The sequence below is a fragment of the Python bivittatus genome, unplaced genomic scaffold, assembly GCF_059951505.1.
Source record: "Python bivittatus isolate LINGU-HERP-01145 unplaced genomic scaffold, Pbiv_v1 ctg000690_np1212, whole genome shotgun sequence".
Taxonomy (NCBI): Eukaryota; Metazoa; Chordata; class Lepidosauria; order Squamata; family Pythonidae; genus Python; species Python bivittatus.
In genome coordinates, this window is record NW_028277096.1 from 9,499,949 (window position 1) to 9,521,147 (window position 21,199).

General features: G+C 39.1%; 1 protein-coding gene across 3 annotated transcripts in view; it reads right to left on the reverse strand.

Moving 5' to 3' along the window:
• The window catches only part of TAF15 (TATA-box binding protein associated factor 15), a 29,926-nt gene extending 12,603 nt beyond the window's left edge, over positions 1-17,323 (reverse strand). The window contains exons 1-7 of one of the 3 annotated variants that reach the window (XR_015798195.1): positions 16,987-17,099; positions 12,628-12,664; positions 11,158-11,209; positions 9,068-9,158; positions 8,870-8,981; positions 3,844-4,196; positions 3,109-3,217 (exon numbers count right to left, since the gene is read on the reverse strand). Coding sequence is in view for 2 of the 3 variants with exons in the window: in XM_088152408.1 (XP_088008534.1) it covers positions 3,109-3,217; positions 3,844-4,196; positions 8,870-8,981; positions 9,068-9,158; positions 11,158-11,209; positions 12,628-12,664; positions 16,987-17,050 (818 nt within the window). In the remaining variant the exon portion in view is untranslated. Of the gene's footprint in view, positions 1-3,108; positions 3,218-3,843; positions 4,197-8,869; positions 8,982-9,067; positions 9,159-11,157; positions 11,210-12,627; positions 12,665-16,986; positions 17,100-17,202 lie in introns of those variants that run through there. The other 2 variants (XM_007440199.4, XM_088152408.1) reach the window with 2 other exon arrangements.
• Positions 17,324-21,199: the final 3,876 nt, after the last annotated feature.

Sequence of the window (21,199 nt, forward strand, 5' to 3'; positions counted from 1 at the left end):
ACTCTGCTTTAAAAAACAAAAAACACTCCATTACCAATATTATTACAATTGCCATCAAGCACGTAAATGCTGCTCTCAAGTTTCTCTGCTTCAAAGTGGCAAGGCAAGGCCAAGATTGTAGGTTTTTTGGCACTTCTATATAAAACAACTGGCTTATATCAAAGTTATAGTTATATCCCTAATATGGCTAGTACCATTTAGTCTATTTAGTTGAATCTCTTGACATCTTTAGACAGCAGCGCTAGGAGTTGGGGATTTTCAGCGTGTAAAACATGCACTTTCATCACTGACCTATGACATCACACTAATTTTAAGAGACTTCATAATGTCAACCATATTAAGCAAACCAGTGAGACAAAGTCAGAAAAGAATTTGACTGGCAGTTTACAGGTAGTCCCCAGTTTAAGAATGAGCTCCGTTTCCAAGGTCTTTCCTTAAGTCAAATTTGTATGTAAGCCAGAACAGTATTATTGTATAATACTGTATAAGTAGTATTGTGTAATTAACTCAAACCACTGTGTATTTAACTCGAATTTTGCTACAGTTGGCTCTGTCCTAAACTATGGGTCGTCCTTAATCCCGGTGTTCTTTACCTAGGGACTAGCTGTACTAAAGAAAGAAAAAGTAGATGGAGCAAGTAAACATCCCCCAATGCCATCTAGGTATAATGCTTTCCTGAATCCAATTTAATAACTCAGCAATTAAGAGTTGCTTCTTTGTTCACAACATTCTATAAGACACGTGCCATTTAAAACTTTTTGGTAGAGTAATCAATGGTTGGATAAAAGCAAGAGATTAACAGATTGCGGAAGAGGACGGCTTGTTAACAATAGATAAGAGATGTTTTTGCAGCCACTGCAGGTTCGACAAACCTATTTACCTTACACCTGATAAAAATACAAGTGATTCTGCTCCAGTTTCTGCCACTTTGCTTCTTCCCTATAGGCAGTATCAATAGATTCGTTCAGTAATTAACTGTCCTATATCAACACATATGTTGAACGTGGCCTGCCCAGGTTCAATCTTCTAATTTATTTTGAGAAATAGCTCTCATTCATTTCTGTTTAGCAATACAAATGAGGGAATATTTAATATTTTCAAATGCAATTTTTCCATACCACTTTTTTTTTCCATTGCTTTACTTCTGAGGCAGTTTCCAAAGCTTGGATGAGATCTGTTATATCCAGAATACCAAACAAGGCTGCATTTGCTATGTTCTGATTTGAAATCCCCCAGCCAAAACACTGAGATACAATTTAAATAAAATCAGACAGTGCCTAGAATAGGTATCAGAATCAGTTCTAGATTTAATAGCTTGTTTTTACATCGTAGGGATAGCAGTCTTAATCTTCAAGTCTGGTAAGACCATCCTGAGACGGCCTGCTTTGATTCCTTCCACATACAGAAGGTTAGGGGGACATGGCCTTTCTGGCAGTGACCCTTGTGCTGTGGAATTCCTTATCCTTAGAGATTTGTGTTGCCCCCTTTCCTCTCAGCATTTCAGAAAGTGTTTGGTTCCAGCATGCTTTCAATGAGAGTTGACTGTTTTGCACTGTACATGTTAGGGAGTAGTTCTTTTTTCCTTATGGTTTTAGTTTTGCTTTTTTCTATATTTGTATTTTTTATTATTCTGTTATACACCACCCAGACTCTACAGATTGGGGTAGGCTATAAACACTGTAAACAAACACAAACATACAGCACAGGAGAAAAACAGGTCACTCAATAAAAGCAGACCTTCTCCTGGTCAGTACAGAAAATTCTGAACTCATCCAGCTATATACACCTCTCTTCCTAACTCATTCCACTCTTGCTTCGTTCCATCAGGCTTGAAGGCAATGATCCAAATTAAGGCAGCTCATATGTCAATTATATGTAACTGCACACTGAGAATCTACCTTTTCAACCCAAAATCAAGTACAATGCAATGGTGCTACCCATTGATAAATACATAATTATTCTATTTTCTAAAAATAATGCTAAAATAGAACTGTAAATTCAAAATAAGACACAGCCACTGCCTTCACACCTCCCTCCAAACTCAGCCATAAATACACACTTGTTGACTCATTCTCAAATAGCTGCAGCTGAAAAATGTGTAGCTTGGTAGTTTAAGCTTAGTGTGACATTCCAATATGAGACTGCTTCATCCACATGGAAAAAACTAGAGAACAAAGTTAAAAAGCAAACCATGGCATTGTTCTCTGGGTAGCTGTAGGTGGACAAAGCCTGAATCTAACTTGGCTTACCAAGATGCAGAAATATGACCAGCTGTATCTGCTAACAGAGCAATCACTGCTAAGAATCTCATGGTTTAGCAGGACAAGGCCTGTGAATGAATCATAGTTTCTTGGTCTGCCTTATTCCTGGGCCTATAACAGTTGCACAATCTGAAAAAGTCAGACTAAATTTTTCATGGCATGAACAAGTATTATGTCAAGCTGCTGTTAAAAGCTCAGGAGCAGTGGACAACAAAACCTTCGGCAATCCCACTTCTCAGATGCTTACAAGTATGCCACAGATATTTGCATAAATGAATAAAAGCATTGGCCAAGCCTGGCACTGAATAGAATAGAATGGAATCTCAAGTACCCTTTATTATCTCTTATAAAAATACATTTTAGTTTTAAGTCACAGAATTTAGTGTTTTATGCATTCATGACAAATCATATGGGGTGAGTATACGGTGGATTATGCATTATACTAAGCAATGACTTTTAACATAGTTTACTAAATAGACTACAATGACTGGATCCGTACCTGAACACTAGGCCATATGCTATAGGTGGAGTCTAGCCACAGCTAGTTTTACATACCATGATGGCTAGTTTTACATTCCATTTTAAGCCAAAGCTAAACATACCACACATGGCTCAGTTGGTGCATGAACCAGCAAGAGAGATATCCTAGATAAGTTGCCAAGGTATATACAATATCACAATCATTTGGGGATCTGAATTTTTAATGCAGAACATGAATACTGGAATTTCGGGGGGGGGGAACACTCCTTCAAATAGTTTGTAAGAGCATTAATCCAAGCAAGCAAGAAAAACAATGGACTAAACAGGTACAGTAAACCATCTCTAGCTCCTAGGATAAATCCTTTACCTTAAGCCAGACATAGTATTTCTGCTATCAGAATCGAATCTGCTTCCACCTCGTGGGCCACCGTAGCCTCGGTTATCGTCCCCATATCTACTTTTTTCACGACGCTCATCTAAGGAATTTCAAAGCAATTATTCTTGAGTAGCATAAAGTAAGAGCCTCCTTACTTACATTTTTGCTTAGAAAGATTATATGTAGATGCAAACATAGTAAATTATACTATTAGGTCCTGAAGAAAAAAGATTAGAACTCCCATTCAGTCAAAATTTCTTAATAATTTAAATGAATGGCTTTTGATCAATTACACTGATAGGTAAAAACTGAAATACTTGTGGAGGGGGAGAAATACTTATTTGGCTTTGGATGTTACATATATGCTACAGCAGGCATGATCATAGAATAGGCATTTCAGCCTATGTGAGAATAAAAAGGCAATGCCATCTCTAATGTAAAAAAAACTAGCAAGAACAGGAACGAATTTAATTAATTCTTATCATACTACATGCTTTAAAAATAAACTGGAAGGAAGCAACTCAACAGAGACTGTCCACACTGCTTCTTCATTCCATGCCCAAACCACACACAAGTTAATGCAGCAACAAGATGCAGTTGGCCCACAGCTATTTAAGAGCTCTGCTGCTACATGCTCTTTGCAATATCTTGGGTACAAAAATCCCCCAGTTTCTACAAGGTTTGCCACAATGCTCTGTTTCTGCGCGGACTCCATGCAGTGCCTACCTTGCATGCTGTGCCCATAGCTTTCCTTCTGCTGTGTCTGGTATGATGGTTGGTTTTGACTATATGAGCTTTGTTGCTGGCTGTAGTTTGACTTCTGGTTGTATGAGCTTTGTTGCTGCCCATAGCTCTGCTGTGGTTGCTGGTCATATGAGCCTCGATTTTGGCTAAATCCTGACTGCTGGTCATATGAGCTTTGCTGTCCCTGCTGGTTATAACTTGACTGCTGATCAAATGATCTTTGCTGCTGACTGTAACCTGGTTGCTGGTCATAGGATCCTGGCTGCTGGTTGTAGCTTGAAGACTGGTTGTATGAACCTGGCTGCCCATAGCTGGATTTCTGGTCATAGGAAGACCTTGTATTGAAACAAACAAAAGTTAACTGTGTTCTCTTCTTTATGCAGAAGTGCATAAAAATGACAGAGAGACCACTTTCCTGGCCTTATTCATTCACAGCAACAAAGAGTGTCAAAATCTTCAGATACAATCAAATAGAATAACAAAGAGAAATTTAGGCCATCAAGTTCAATTTCTTTCTCAGTACAGGAACCTGAACTAAAACGTCCTTATGAAATCGCCGTTCAACTTCTGCTTGGAGACCCAGCAAAGGGGAACCCACCACCTCCTTAGATAACTATTTCACAGGTGATTATGCATGAATCTTTGTCCGCAACCAAGTTTTACATGTGTAGCTGATGTCTGCAAAAATCTAGCACCTGAACTGGATCTGTATACTAAGCCACACTGTAAGAATGTAAGCAGTATAACTACAAAGCTATAGTCTTTTCTACATTTTCTTCCTTCCCAAGTTCCTTGAAGCGATGACTGCACAAATGTGGATTAGCCAAAGTTCTCTCTCAAAATACTAAGGCCCTGACTTCAGTGGAAGGCACAACAGAGGGAGAAAAAGCACACAGTTCTCCCAGACATTTTCTCTCCTCCCTACCTCAAGTTTTGAAAATAATTGCTGTAAGCCAACAAATAACATACGGTATCAACTGACTATCTAATCAAGCAGGAAGTGGGAAGAATTAATATAATTTTGTTCCAATAAAAACAAAAAAGTGCTGTTTAATTTTGTTTATACTACCTCCTATATAAAAAATATCTCTAAGCAGTTTTAGAAAATATAAAAACCCAGATTTGTAACACTGAAAGCAATTCATCAAATATTCTGGTCCCAAGTTGCTCAGGACCTTAAATGTCTTCAGCTTGTCAAAATGTTTTAGGAAGGTGTATGCATCAAATATTCATTAACTTGTGTTATGCTCTAGAAAATTACTGCTGACATATCAGTTTGCTCAGATAGTGTTAAGAAAGCCAGTTAATTATGAACTACTCACAGGGAAAGTTCAGTGAGTCTAATTTTTCAATCAGAGCCATCTGATCAGCAAATTCTGATCAATGTGAAGATTGAGAGGACCTGTCTCAGAATCAGGAGTGCCATCAAATTCAAGAATGAGATGGTGAAGGCTAACTTTTACAGGTACAGGTAGCCCTAGCTTAATGACCACAACTGGACCAGAATTTAGGTGGCTAAATGATGTGGTCATTAAGCAAAGCATTATGTGATGGACCTAATTTTACAACCTTTTTTTGTGGTGGTTGTTAAGCAAATCACTGCGGTTGTTAAGTGAATCACATGGTTTCCCATCGATTTTGCTTGCTGGAAGCTGGCTGGGAAATCACAAATGGTGTTCATGTGATCTCGGGATTCTGCAACCATCATAAGTGCGAGCTGGTTGCCAAGTGCCCGCATTACAATCATGTGACCAGGGGGGCACCAGTCATAAGTCACTTTTTTAGCACCATTATAACTTCAAACAGTTGCTAAATGAACAGTTAAGCAAGGCAACTTCCTGTTGGCTTCCCACAGTCAGTGGGGAAGCCGGCAGAAAGTTGCAAGTGCCAGGGCAGCAGGCAGATAAGTGGCTGCTGCTGGGTTGGGGAGGGTGCATGAGGGTGTGTGAGAGGTGCAGGTCGGGGAGGGTGTGCATGAGAGGCATGGCGTGGGTCAAGAGTGCACGAGGATGTGCAAGAGGTGCAGTGCAAGTTGGGGAGAATACACGAGGAAGGCGTAGCAAGGGCCAGGGAAGGTGTGCAAGTGGGGGAGACTTACCCCAGCAACTTGCAACCTTCTCTGTTGGCTTCCCCATTGACTTTCTGGGGAAGCCAGCAGGGAAGGTTGCAAATGGCGATCATGTGATTGTAGGGCACTGCAACCAGTTGCGTGAACCAATTGCCAAGCGCCCAGATTGCGAGCACAAGGGTGCTGGAACAGCTGGAACTTCAAGGACCAGTCATAACCACCATTCGTTCAAGGCCGTCATAACTTCGAATGGTCCCTGAATGAATGGTCGTAGGTTGAGGACTACCTGTATATTGTTTTTTAAAATACATATATTGGCTGTCTGATTTAGTTAGCATTTGCATTAGTGTATGCCCACTCTTCTAGATGCATTCATGACCTCAACTAGAACATACACAATAGAAATTGTCCTCTAGCTAGTCCAGGCAGCTGGTAACAATAAATCAAACAAAATGGTACTGAACTCTTGGATCATCTTATGAGCGTTTCTTAAATATTCTATTTTTCTGGGAGTGTTCTCCATTGATTTTGCAGAAAAAACATTTAAAAAATTTAATGGAATAGTCTTACCAACCAAAGCTAAAAGAAATATAAATTGTCTTATGTCTGTTCCAGCCACTGTTATCTCCAACGCAACCCACAGAAATCAGTCAACTGCTAAAACAATTAAAATGCTTTTCTACCAATCTCTTTTCTCAGTTAACAAATGAGTTTTTACAGCAGTCACAGTTCAGTAGATGGTTAGATGACGTCTGGTGAGGATTCATGGTGAACCAGATGTCTCCGAGGGAGCAGAGACAGCATTGCAGTGAGATCTATGGCCAGATGGCATTTTCTGGCCAGCCAAGTCTCTCTTGATAAAGGAGAGATCACGAGATTGCCCACTTGCACTCTGGATAGCTGCTCCTCATGAGTAATTGCAGGAACTGAGGGATTTTCACCAAGCTCACAGCTGCAATGTAACCTTATGGACACAAAGTTCTGCCAAGCCTCATTTCTTAAGCACTTTTGGAAATTGCTTCTTAACTGCTTTTCAAATATTAAGAAATTTTTGATTGACAAGTTTTATAACATGCACCAGGTGAATTTCCTTTAATTCTTAACAAAGTAAGTTTTAAAAATAAGTTTAAGGACATTAAAAAACCTCTTTTTTTGGAATAAACAGCAAGAGTGTGGCTTGAATGTTGATTTTGAAAAGTTATCAAAGGACTAAGGGTCCAGATGGATTTGAAATAAGATTTTGAAATTAATCATAAGAATCCTTCCCATAGGAAAATGCTGTTTTGAATTCTTAAAAGAAAACATGATAGGATGGGAATTTGAAAGTTGGACAATAGAGGGAACCAGAAGGAACTAAAGATTACAATTAAAGGAGAAGAACACTTAAATTTGACTTACTAACACAGAATGGAGCAAAATATTTTAACACTGGACATATTGGAGGATATTTGTGAGCAACGGACCCAAAAGTTAATTTTAAAAGTGTCTGCCATTATAGATGGATGGCTTTTAAAAGATGTTAAGGAAGAGGAACAAGTTTTATTGGACAAGACTGAGACTGATCTGAAAGTGGATTTAAAATGATAAGCTACAAGAATGATATGGAAAAAGATATTACACTGGATATACAAATGGAACTGGCTGATGTCTTAATAATTAAAAGGGCTATACAAATGGCAAACCAAAAGACCGACTTGAATAACTTTCTTATACAGTGGTACCTCGGGTCACGAATGCTGCTGTTCACGAACAGTTCGGTTCACGAACAGCACCGTTCGCAAAATTTTGCTTCCGTTCACGAACTCCGCATTGGGTGACGAACAGGATCCATAGCCATTTTCCCTGCTGTGACACGTGGTCGTGGCTTCCTGTAGGGAGGGGGACTCTCCCTCCAAACAATAACCACCTCCCCACCCGCCTTCCTGTCCTCCACGGCAGAAGTCACCTCAAGCAAGGTTAGCGTTCTCTCTCTTCATACTGTACTGTATTGTACTTTGTTTCATATTTTTGTGGTTAAAAAAAAAATACATATGGTTCAGAATGGATTAACCGTATTTACATTGACCCTTATGGAAAAATTTGATTCGGGTCGCAACCAAAATCGGTTAGCGACCAAATTCGTAGGGGTCAGAACAGATTAACCGTATTTACATTGAACCTTATGGGAAAATTTGATTCGGGTCGCAACCAAAATCGGTTAGTGACCAAATTCGTAGGGGTCAGAACGGATTAACCGTATTTACATTGAACCTTATGGGAAAATTTGATTCGGGTCGCGACCAGAGTCGCGGAACGAATTAAGTTCGTGACCTGAGGTACCACTGTATTGGATTTACAAAAGAGATCTGTTAAAGTTCTGAAGGATTTTGTAACAAAGGACAAAGAAAAAATGAAAAGAGAACAAGCGCTAAGACATTATTTGAAGGGATTAAAGATCAAGATTGTTAAAAGTAAAAGGAAGGAATATAAATTGGGTTTATTTGATCAAGGTTAAAATAGAAATATTGTTATTTCTAGTAACCCTTAATGGACTTTTGTTGACCAGGAATGAATGACAAGATTGTAAGGATCTGTTTATAGATAAGAGATGAGATATGGGATGAAGAGATTGTTTGTTGTATTTTAAGAGAAGGTGAAAAGTTGTTAAAATTGTTTATACTTGTGATGAAGGGGGAAGTTGCTTATATGTTTCTTTTCTTTTCCTTTGCTATATTTTTATTTATTTTCTATATTTTTTCTGCACTTTCTATTTTTTCTTTTCTGTATTAGGTTTTTATCTGTTTAACAATGTTTTATAAAATTATTATTAAAAAAACAGTTCAGTACATGGCTACATCAGTAAAAGAGTACATCATCCTCTTTTCAGTTTTATACAGTTAGTTAATGCAAAAAAAAAGAAAGAAAGAAAAAGAAAAAGAAAAAGAAAAAAAGATTCCTTACCTGCCTGACAAATCTTTCTGCTGCCCATGATTGCCATAAGATTCCTGGTTATACGGGCTCTGGTTCTGATTTTCATATCCACCATATCCTTGTTGGCTACCTTGCCCGTAACCTGAAGATCCAATAGGGAATGCTTTAGGTAAACTGCTGCCCTTGAACGGTGCACATGTACAAAAATGTCAGCATGCTCAACCAAACCTGTTTGGGTCTGTCCATAGTTCCCTTGATAGTTTCCATAACTTTGCCCATAAGATGAACTCTCTCCACTCTGCTCATAGCCAGGATAACCCTGCAATGAATAAGAATGTAAAAGAGAAATAAGGCTTGTTTATTGAGTCTAGCTACTTAAATTAGAGAAGTATTATACTTCTGTAGTAGATGGCAATTAGATAAACCAACTTCTCTTGGTCTAGAGTGTTTCTGGGTAGGCTTTTTGTTGTCTTTTTTGCCTTTAATTAATCTTTCTTTTTCTGTTTTGTTTAAACAATTAAAAAAAAGAAAAGGAACAAAAGCAAACCTACAAAATTACACACGTGAAAGCTGCATATATGTACACAAAGTTTTACACAACAGTTCAATAAATGATTATATTTCATTATAATTATACTTTACAGGGGTATTGTGAAGATTACTGAGGAAGCCAATATCATCATTTTTCTCAACTGTCTGCATTGCTTTTATCTGCTGTTTTGTTTTATTCAGGATATGAATACTATGAAACTAGCCTTCTACTATGTGGCATCCTCAGGTATGTAGGGACTTGAACTCTCAGTATACCTTAGATATATTGTCTCAAGACAACTAGAGGATGAAAAGTTAGGAGAGACTGCACTAAACAAATAAACTACTCCAGGTATATATTTCTGAGCGTACTGAGAAAGGATGGATTATTTTATAGTAAATTCTTGACTGAATGGATTTAATCTGCTGAATGGGTATATGGTGTGTGGAACACTGGTGGTTGCAGCTGAGAGGAGCAAGGCATGTATGGGCATGGGAAGATGTGGGTGGGCCAGATAGGCATGCCAGTGGAATATGCTGTATTGAAATACAGGGGTAGACAGAGAGAACGTGCTGGGATGGCTGTGGAGGAGGGGGGGATGCTGTGTTGGGACATTAGTAGTAGGTAAGAGAAGGGAAGGCACTGGGAAACTCTGCGATGAGTAGGCAAGTAGGAGAGGTCACACTAGCACATTAGCAGCAGCTGAGGGGAGGGAGGGAGAAGGTGGTCCTAGGAAGATCAGCAGGCAGTTAGGTGGGAAATACCACACTAAATGCCTGTTCTTTACCAAGACTGCTGCACAAAGGAATAGACACACAGGCCAATCACCATTAACTGAGAAGAAACTAGAAATAAGAAAAGGTGCTGAAATCTGGAGGTGCGCCAGTCGGATATGATGCACTGAGAGCCAAGAGGAAAAGAGGGCACTGCCTTACTCTACTCACTGTTATTAAGGTAAATCTTCAATGTAATGGAGATTGAGTTTTAACAATCACTCTTTTCATCCATTAAATCAAGGATTTAATTAAAAGTACAGGCTACTTTAGCTCCAGACAGAAATTCATTTAAGAAGTGTGATATCACTGACACCACCTGTCTGCCAACTAGATCATTATACATAAGCAATTTGTTGGACGGCAGAGGATGAGATGGTTAGATAGCATCACTGAAGCAATGAGCATGAAACTGAGCAAACTCAGGGAGGCAGTGAAGGACAGGAAGGCCTGGCGCAATATGGTTCATGGGGTCACGAAGAGTCGGACACGACTTAATGACTAAACAACAACAACAAAACAATTATCATAGCAGGAGAATTTGCCTTGCAGTGTATCCATGATGACTGAATTCATGATTATGATTATTTTATCCTGCTTTTTTAAATATATGACTCAAGACAGCAAACATACCTAATACTCCTTCCTCCTGCTATTTTCCCCACAACAACCCTGTGAGGTGGATTGGGCTGAGAGAGAGTAACTGGCCCAAAGTCACCCAGCTAGCTTTCACTTTATAAATTAATAAATTAAGGCCTTCAATAAAGTAAGGTACATATAATTAAAGCAAGAGAAATCTACTCATAAGTAATCTCAGTGTGACTATGCTCTGTCACCTCAGAGATAACTTTTTACCCTTTCCCCCAAAATGTTGCCTCACTACTCTTCTGCAGAACAGCAAGATATTATTTACTGTGCCACAACCCCATAAGCATGTTGGGAAATACAATCATCTTGATCATAAAGTAAGACAGTTTGCTTTTAAAGAAGCAATGGCACAACTGTCAGCCTACCTGTGGCAAATGTCCATAATTTTGGTTTTCTTGACTGCCATACCCTGCATAGCTGGAAGAAAAAGTTTAGGAGATTTAAAAGAAGTGCAATTACCACCCACTGTTGAAGCAAAAGAAGTATTTAGTTGAAGCAATGCACTTCATGACATCTTTAAAACAAATTAAGTATTATCTTCAGTAGGTTGACACACCCACCCACCCACCCACATACACACAAAGAGAGAGGAGAGAAAGTGCAAAAAGTAAAGATGACAGAAAATGGGGAGGGGAGATGTTACTATGCAACAAGATCAAAAGATCCAACCTTGCAAAGGAGAATTAATACACAGTCAAATGGAAAACAAACCTACCATTATTGTATACATTTCTGAGTCTGGCAATAAATAATTATTAAATAGCAAAAATAAGAGTAGAAAGAACCCATTCTATATCCAAATAAGTTGAACACAGAGTGACAGTCAGTCCTTTACTATGTCAAGGCCCTACTGGTGCTATATAGTAAGAGCTCTTTGACTTTTGCTATCTGTCTAGCTAGTCATAATGCATCCTCCATTGGGAAAGATCTAAGAGATAGGTATTCCCCCTTTGGAGAAGTGTCTTCTAGGAAGAGTAGAAAATGTTGAGACTTCTAACACACATAACAGGCAATCTTGAATTTGTACTACTGGTATTTCTACCAACTGGTATAAATTCTGGTAACATAGCTTTTGGGAGCACTTCTGCAGCCTAATCAATTAACTTGAGGAACAGGACACTCCAGAGGAATGGTTAATGCTGAAGACACTCAGAGACAGAACAAGACTGCTTCAAAGAATTGGAAAGTGAAGCTGGTGACTGTATGCAAGTGCCTTGAACTGCATCAGTGAAGACAAAGCAGAGAAACCAGAATGGCATGGCATTTCATAGTACAGGTAGTCCTCGCTTAACTACCACAAAAGGGATTGGAAAACTGGTTGTTAAAAAGAGTGGTTGTTAAGCAAATTGGACCCAATTTTACAACCTTTTTTGCAGCAGTCGTTAAATGAATCCCATGGTCGTTAAGAAAATCACGTGGTTCCCTACTGATTTTGCTTGCTGGAAACCTGCTGGGAAGGTTGCAGATGGTGATCATGTGACCCTGGGACATTGCAACCGTTGTAAGTGCGAGCTGGTTGCCAAGCACCTGGATCGCGATCACATGACCATGGGGTGCTGGGATGGTCGTAACTTCAGGCACCAGTCATAAGTTACTTTTTTTAGCATTGTTGTAATTTTAAATGGTCACTAAATGAATGGTTGTTAGGCGAGGACTACTTGTAGTTTACATATGGGATCTGAAGTAAAAAGGTTGTCAAAGGAAATAAGTACTTTGTGATAAAAAGCCAACAGAACATATATCATAGACTGGTGACACTGAACTATATTGATCATACCTCATTCCTGTTCACCCATAACATCTTTGTATACAACATGATGATCGAGAACACATACCTTTGCTGATCCCCAGAATGGCTGAAACTTCCAGAATCTTAAAAATAAATAAATACATGTAAATAAACTGCAACTAAGCATCTAACCAAGTAACACATTTACATCTAAACATTTTGAAATACTATAATGGTAAGTTGTGATGAAGCCCTTAAAATTTATTTTACATCTCTTAGGAAATCCTTTATTCAGAGGAATTCTAGATTCTGTTTTGCAGAGTCTTATGTTTAATTTCTTATGTTATATTTTTAGAAGGGACTCTTCCTTTTTAAACTTGAAATCTGTGTGATTAATATGCAAATGAAAATAGGAAAGGGTAATTTCACTTGGAAAGCAGATCTTCACTTCTACAGAGGATAGGACTGGTTAAGATCAGCAAAGAAATCATGGTGTACACTTGGTTAAAATTAACCAGGATGTATGCTCATTATAAATACAGCAAATGATATGTTTGAAGGTCCCCAAGGCAGGAATCAGGGACACTGGCACAACAAAAATTGTCAAATTTAACCGTTTCAATACTGCAAGCATTATAATAATCAGTGTTAAAAACACAACACTTATTCCATCAGTTTCTGGTACTATCATGAGGAAAAAGTATATGTAGAAAGAGCTTGTTTTATTATGCAAACTATTAAGTGATACAAAACACACAAAATAGGGGGTGGGAATAGATTAAAGAAGAGATTAGCTTTTCATTTTGGAAAACCAACCAACAAACTTATGAATGTAAGTGTGCATCCACTGTGAAAAAAGGCCAACAGCATATTAGGGATAATAAGAAATGGTCTTGAAAACAGAGGTGCCAATATCATAATGCCCTTATATAAATCAACGGTGCGACTGCATCTGGAATATTGTGTGCAGTTCTGATTGTTGTACCTCAAAAAGGATATAGTGGAGTTAGAGAAAGTTCAGAAGAGGGCAACTAAGATGATCAAGGGGCTGGAGCAGTTTCCCTATGAGGAAAGGTTGAGACATTTGGGGCTTTTTAGTCTAGAAAGGTGGTGAATGAGAGGGGAGAGGACTGAGGTGTATAAAATTATGCATGGTGTGGATAAAGTGAACAAGAAGCTATTTTCCCCTTCCCAAAATATTAGAATCAGAGGCTACCTAGTGAAACTGAATCCTGGAAGAATCAGGATAAAAGGAATTCTTTTTTTACACAACATGTAATTCAACTTTGGAATTTGCTACCATGAGATGTGGTGCTGGGTACCAGCTTGTCTGGCTTCAAAAAATGGTTGGACAATTTCATGGAAGCCATGAGGATGACTATTAGCCTTGATGGCTATGTGACTGCCTCTAAAGGCCATCTGCTGGGAGACTTGTCAGCTTCCTTGTACAGTTAGTTGGCCACTATGAGAACAGAATGCTGGACTAGATGGGCCTGGGGTTAGATCCAGCAGGGAGCTGTTTATATTCTTATGTACCACAAGAAGAAGAATTAAGCCAAAACAAAGGAGTCGCTCTAATACAATTAAAAAAACAACAACGTTGCATGTGATTTTTTAGAACATATTAGAAAGATCTTTGAAGCTTCCTCTAAAACCAATTTTGGATTAACATCCAGTTGACAGAAACAGAACGCACATAAGAATCTCAGCGTAATCAAGTACAAAGCAATTATAGTAATGGCAGAAAGAACACAAGGTACAAGAAGTTCAGATAGAAATCCAAAGTTCAAAATATTTGATAATTCATTGACTGAAGATAATTGTTTTTATTTTCCAGTCAGTAACTGGAGATGGATTGGTGCTTGGATCAAGTGTGATTTTTAGACACAGTGAATGAGGCATGATGTATCTATTCCTATAAATAGTTCCTCTTGGACAGTACTTGCTATTTAATACTAGTCAGCCACCACCAACACAATTGAATGTTTATATCACACCAGTGAATCCTGTCTAAAAGGGTATAGTGGAAACCTGTACTTTATTTCTAAAACCAATTTTAATTCTTACCTCCCTTCCACAAGAAATTAACTTTATTTCAAAGCCTGGCTATAAAATAACATGCTACAATCATGTGGACGGGGCCACCTTTCCACCATATACAGATATGCATGCTGCAGGTGCTTCCTTTCATTCCTCAGCCTCTTGTGCAATTAGCATTGAAAGCATTTTTCTTATATTATTATTTGAATCCTTATAGTAACTTTGTAAGACAAGACAATATCCCCAAATCACAAATAGAGGGCTGATACAACTTTACAACAGCAAGATTTGCAGTGGTAACTTTACTCACATTTGAAAGCCACTACATAAGCTCACAAAGCATAAAATTAGCTACACACCCATTATAGAAAATGCAGTCCATTAGCCACCAAAACCTGAGATGAACTTAAAGAAGATTTTACCTTTAGCTGGTGATCTCAACTACAGTTCAAAAGAGAGCAAACTAAGGATTATTTAGATGAAATAATTTGATGGAAGGCAAACCAAAGAAGAGGAAGAACAAGAATATGCAAAAAAACTGACTGCAGAAGAAAACTGGTCACAAGTATACCTGTTTCTTAAAAAAAAAAGGTGCTTCTGGGTCTTTTAACTCCTTAACTGTGGAGCTTATACAGGATAAAGATGCAAGTGCTTATTGCTTCTTAATTAACATGGCCTCTCACCTTTATTATGCTTATCCTTTTGTTATCAGAAAGCATTGTATAGCTGAAAATACATATTATAAAATACATATGGAAGCCTCCTGCTAAAAAGGGAAGAGAGGTTCCCTTTAAATTCTTTTATACTAACCATTAAAGTATTATGTCTTAGGATGCCGCTATCTTGAAGACTGTCTTGTCACAAATCTGTCTTCCAGTCACTAAAAACTGCCTAAAAATCCTTTTTGAGGACATTCTTTATTGTCAGATATGGAAAAAACAGGTCTTAGTCTCAAACCTTGGAATGCTTTTCCTTCACTGTGAAGTAGTGTAGTGCTTACCATACTGAACTAGGAACAGGGAGATCCAGGTTCAAGTTCCACTCAGTTATGGAAGCTCACTGGGCAATTTGGAGCTAGTTATATCTGTCAGCCCACAAGATTGTCATTACGGAGAAAAACTGCAGAATGTAATATTACATACACTTACTTGCTCCAGGAGGAAAGATGGGATAGTCCCCCTAATAAATCAGTTTAATAAGTAAAAAATATCCTCCCCATTTGTTACAGACAATCTCTTTGTGTCACTTACACACTTTACATTTCAAGAATATGCTGTGGATAGCCTTATAGAATAGCTGCTATAGGGAGCCTGCCTGTTGTACTTCCAGTTACAGAACACTCATTTATCCCAAAAACAACCCCAACTAACCCTCAGAATGTTACCTACTTTAGCTTAAGTATCTGGGGTGGGGAAGAGGCATATAGATATCATCCTAAAGACTACAGTGCACCTGTATATAGTTTCATTTTCTAGGAATGTTTATAGGGCCCATATTGGGCTGAGAGGAATTCTTTTAATTTACAGTAAGACCAGCATTTATTTTGGAAGTATGCACATTTCCCATTTATAATGTATTTTTTATTAAAAAGAAACTAAAACAAAAATAAAATCAGAAGCAGAGCTTGGCAGACTTAATATGGTTTCTGTGATTCACATGCTTACACTTGTAACATTCTGCATTTTCCTATACTGTACACTTACACTGTTCAAAATAATCTGTATTTTTCTATCTACTTCTCCTGTCATTTTTCTTACCCCCTCAAAAATAAAAAAGTCAGGGAGGGATTTTTCCCCCTAAGATTACCATTATTCATAGCCCTAGGAGGTCACCCATTCTATAGAACCTGACAAGGTTGTTCTTTTATTTTTTATTAGTTATATACACAATAAAGGAATCTAGAGAACATACCTATAAGATATGTTACGCTGAGAAACTGACTGACCCAAGAGCACATGAGATCTTCATGACTGAATTTGTTTGAATTTAGTTCTTCCCATCCTAAATTAACTACAGCAGAGGTTTTTTTTTTAAAGGGAAAGTACAATAACTAAGAATAAAACCTTCATATAAATAAACAGTATATTTGCGAGGACTGGAGAGGGTGAAGAGACACACAGAATTGAAAACTTATTTCGTTCGTGTTCTGCTTGCGAGCTTCCCAGCCATGTCAGACTTGCCTCTGTACGAAACAGGTTACTGGAGAAGGTTAAGATTTTGGTCTGCCCCAGAGAGGCTCTTTACATATTCTTAAAACTGAATTATCTTACTGCATGTATTAATTAACTTGAAAAATAAGATTACACAGCATTCTTTTGTAAATTTAATACGCGGGCACGGATTCCAAGTTCGGGAAAAAAGAACGAGATACAAAAATGAGTCAGCCACGCCCAGATCGCTCAAGCCTAACTTGAGTAGGACAGACCTGGGCAGACTTCGAACTTGTGGGAGGTATCGGTGGTGGACCGAGAGCGCAGGCGCACTAGCATCTAAGATGGCGACGGCCAGAACGGTCCCGCTGGGCTCTCCCGCCTCCTGCATACGCCACGCCCTCTCCCGCCTCTCTTCAGCCCCTTTAGTGACAGGCCTCAGTTTTCCTCTTTCGCCCAACAAGGGGAGAAGGGGGAGGAAATAAACCTACCCGACGCCATCCCGGTCACCAACCCCAGCGGACAAACCAGCGAGGGGGAAAGCAAAAGCCCCCCGAGCAACCCACTGTATCTGCCGCCTCCTTCGCCAGCAGGCTGACTGACTCTGGCGGCGGCAGCGTTGTCGACGCCGCCGTCGCTTCGACTGCGGGAGGACGCAGCCAATCAGAGCAGGCGGAATATACCAACTTGAACAGCGCCTGCAGAAAAAGGGGGGGAGATAGAGATGGAAATGGAATAATCCGACCTGCTTGCTGGATACGGAGAGAGAGGAATACTGTAAATATAAACAGTAGAAAAGAGTCCCCTGTTCCCAAATGGGCTGTACCACCGTGGCCACTAAAGAGGAGGGCGAAGACAACGGGAGATAAGGGAATGTCCCATCGTAGCCTAAATAATTATCTGCTTTCAGCCAAAATGTATTCATTTATTTATTACACTTACATCGTGCCTTTCATCCAAGGAATTTAACGTAGTAAACAAGGCTCTCTCCGCTGAATATTGATCCTTACAACAACACTGCCGGATCACTTAGGCCAGTGTTCCTCAATCTCAGAGCATTTGTGTGGACTTCAACTCCCAGAATTCCCTAGCCAGCCATGCTGGCTGGGGAATTCTGGGAGTTGAAGTCCACACATCTTAAAGGCCCTGAAATTGAGAAACGCTGGTTTAGGGTTTTTGTTTTTTTTTTTCAAAGAAGGGATTTGAGCTTGTCTGGGTCTGCCACAGCTCAAACTAATAGTTTATCTGTCACCCTGCTGGCTTTGGTTAACAGGGCAGTTTTGCTTTCCAGCTTTAGCTTTCCTGTGCCAGAGTAACAGGGAAAGTGCAGAATAAAGAGCTTGTCTCTGAGAATGTGCAGAGTGCTTATAGCTGAGTAATCCCGGATACTTCCCACCTATCAGGAATAAAGACTGTGAGCCTTTTGCAAGGCTTTCTCTGCAGCAAGATTTTCCAACCTTTTAACAGCCAAATAAGAATACCAAAAATACACCTTTCCTATCCATCATGGCAACTTTGGTGTTGTGAGAAAAATAAAGGGTGGTACACGGAGTCTGTACACTTCTGATGGTATACATGGGTGGGGTATGAACTGAGTTACAGTGGCAACTGGCACCATTGGAAGACCTGAAGGACCAGGTTGGGGTCAGACCATCACAGAGAAAATCTAGCTGTGTGTTCGCTAAGAGCTGACACTGACTTGACAGTGCGTAATGAATCAGTCAAGTGGTCGTGTTAGACCAGAGAGACTTTGGGTCAGTCAACTACTCCAAGTTCTTGTGAGGGTAAAATGGGTGAGTGGGGAGAAGTGTGTGTACCATCCCGCGCTCCTTGGAGGAAGACAGGATAAAAATGCACTATCATTTTAAAAAGATCATCCAAAATTTAGAAGGTGATCTGCCATCTTGTGTTGCAAACAACAGCACCTGTAACATTTTTGTCTGTTACGCAGTTATTACACATCTTAAAAGCTCTGGGATTGAGAAACACTGGCCTCAGCGATCCTGCAGTGTTGCTGTGAGGATCAATATTTGGCAGAGGGAGCCTTGTTTATTAGGTTAAATACCTTGGATGAAAGGCACGATGTAAGAAAACATACAGAAACCTTCTGTTTCTCTCCCATTGCTGTTGCTCAGTTATGGGGGGCAGAAAATGCCCTATTTTATCCACTCCCTATTGAACACCAAAGGAATTTCAAATGCTTGGGAAGGAGCTGGGAGTGATACCCTTTTCCAGATTTTGCAGGGAAAGACATGGGGTTCCAATCCAGAAACTTTAGTTGCAAAATCCAAATTTTGCTATGCCAGGAACTTGAGATTCAAGGTGAAGGCTGTTTTTTTAAAATAGCTATTTATTTATGCAATGTATATGGCTGCCCATCTTACCATGGTGACTCTGGACATCTAACAACAGTTAAAACAAAAGCAACAACACAATAAGAGATATCATATCATATGATATTTTGATATGAGACTGTATTTTTTTCTTTTCACCCAGTTCCAGGAAAACTTCTCGGGCTCTGAATCAGTGCCTGGACCCATAAATAGGGTAGTTAAAGACTAAGAAATAAAGATGGTGCGTTGTGATATGCAATATCATCCCAGGGCATAGTTCAGCAATAAATTGCCTGTAGTTGCTAATGTGATTACAGTACAGCTTTTTGGTTCTTGCCAAACTTTCCAACATTTTTTTTAGATTTTTTTTTAATCCTGCCTTATTTTTATAAATAATTCAAGGCAGCAAACATACCTAATGCTTCTTCCTCCTCCTATTTTCCCCACAACAAGGTGGGTTGGGCTGAGAGAGAGGGAGGGAGGGACTGGCCCAAAGTCACCCAGCCGGCTTTTATGCCTAAGGCAGGACTAGAACTCACAGTCTCCTGCTTTCTAGCCTGGGGCCTTAACCACTACACCAAACTGTCTCCCTTTCCTGGTAGTTTAAAAAAAAACAATCAGAAATTTGAAACTAACAAACCCAAAAGGCTCTGGTTTTTGCCTGCCAGTGACTTTTGCACACCGATCAATTACATCTGCTTATTTCGACTGTCTTGCGCTCCCCCCTCCTCTGCTAAATGGCTTAGAGGTATGGATCGATGGTTGATAGTTACCTCTAATTTATGTATCTGTGCTGTAATCACAAGGATATTACACCAACTGATTATGTCCATGGTGGGCAAAAGGTTTTCAGATATGAAATTTTAACAGTAGTGGTAGGCAAAAGAGAGAGTGAGAGGGAAAACGCATGTCATATTAAAATATTGTTATAATTTAAATCCCCATCCTCTGACACCACCTTTATAAGGATGCCTTTGAGCTTCACATGGGCTCCTGGGACAATCTTAGAATATACAAATGATGGACAGTCTTTTACTTCGAAGCTAATTCACCTCTTCTGAAAACAATAAAGAACAATAATAAATAGAATCGGGGAGGGGAATTAGACTGGAGGGGAATTAGATCTTAAATCATTATTTTGTTGCTGGCCATGCCCGTGTAGCAGCCATTTTGTGAATTGGGACCCTTCTTAGGCCCTCTTATGAGAGGGGCCACAGTCGACTTCCAAAATTCCAAGTATGCCTCTTAACTGGGAACACCAGAGTTTGAGAAGTGATTTTTTTCCAGCCCTGAGTTAAGATGTCAGGACTGAATCTGGGAGAATCTGTATTCAAAACAGGTACTCCATTTTGAATCAGTAGTCTTAACGCAGAGAACACACACACACACACAAATGTGAAAGAGCAAATAAATACAGGGCAAATAATAAAGAATCACAACAATTACAATTGTATGTAAAACAAGGGCAGGAATGTAAACTTTACATAAAATAGTGACACATTGTTCATTCTCTTTTTATTCTCAGTTTGCATGCTTATTTCCATACCCATCGAAGTAAAAATATACACCTGTGGTATATCTGACAACTCTTGATTCTTTAACAAGAGCAGAAGCAAAATAACTCCTCTCACCCAAAATATTCTGTAACCAAGGATTGATTTTTATATCAAAGGACTAAGAACTTCATGCATTTCCAACACTCCAAACAAATCCCTTGATTCAAGGATCAGTTTTAAACATACACGTTTTGCACCAGGTTTGATGGATCCTAGAAACAAACAAAATCCCATCAGCCTGAAATCTGCCTGTCCCTGCCAAAAATAATCTAATATTCTTGATATGCATGTCTTCTCAGAAGTAAACTTTTTTTTTAAATTCATGAGATTTATTCCCCCAAAAGCAAGGGGGTTGGCTGCTGCCTTGCTAAAGAACTAATAGTCCAATCAGGAATGCTTCAGAAATTGCAGAACAGCCTAATTGTTTGAGTTTGAAAAAAAGGCATGTTCCAACAAAGAAAGAAAGATCAATTGGGAAAAAAATAACCTGGGGCCTAGTTATCCTCTTTTGTCAGCAGACTGTTCTGGATCAGATGTCTAAGAGATAGTGAAAGTTGGTGCTAAGTCAGGATTAGCTGTTGGAGAAAGTAAAATTCTGA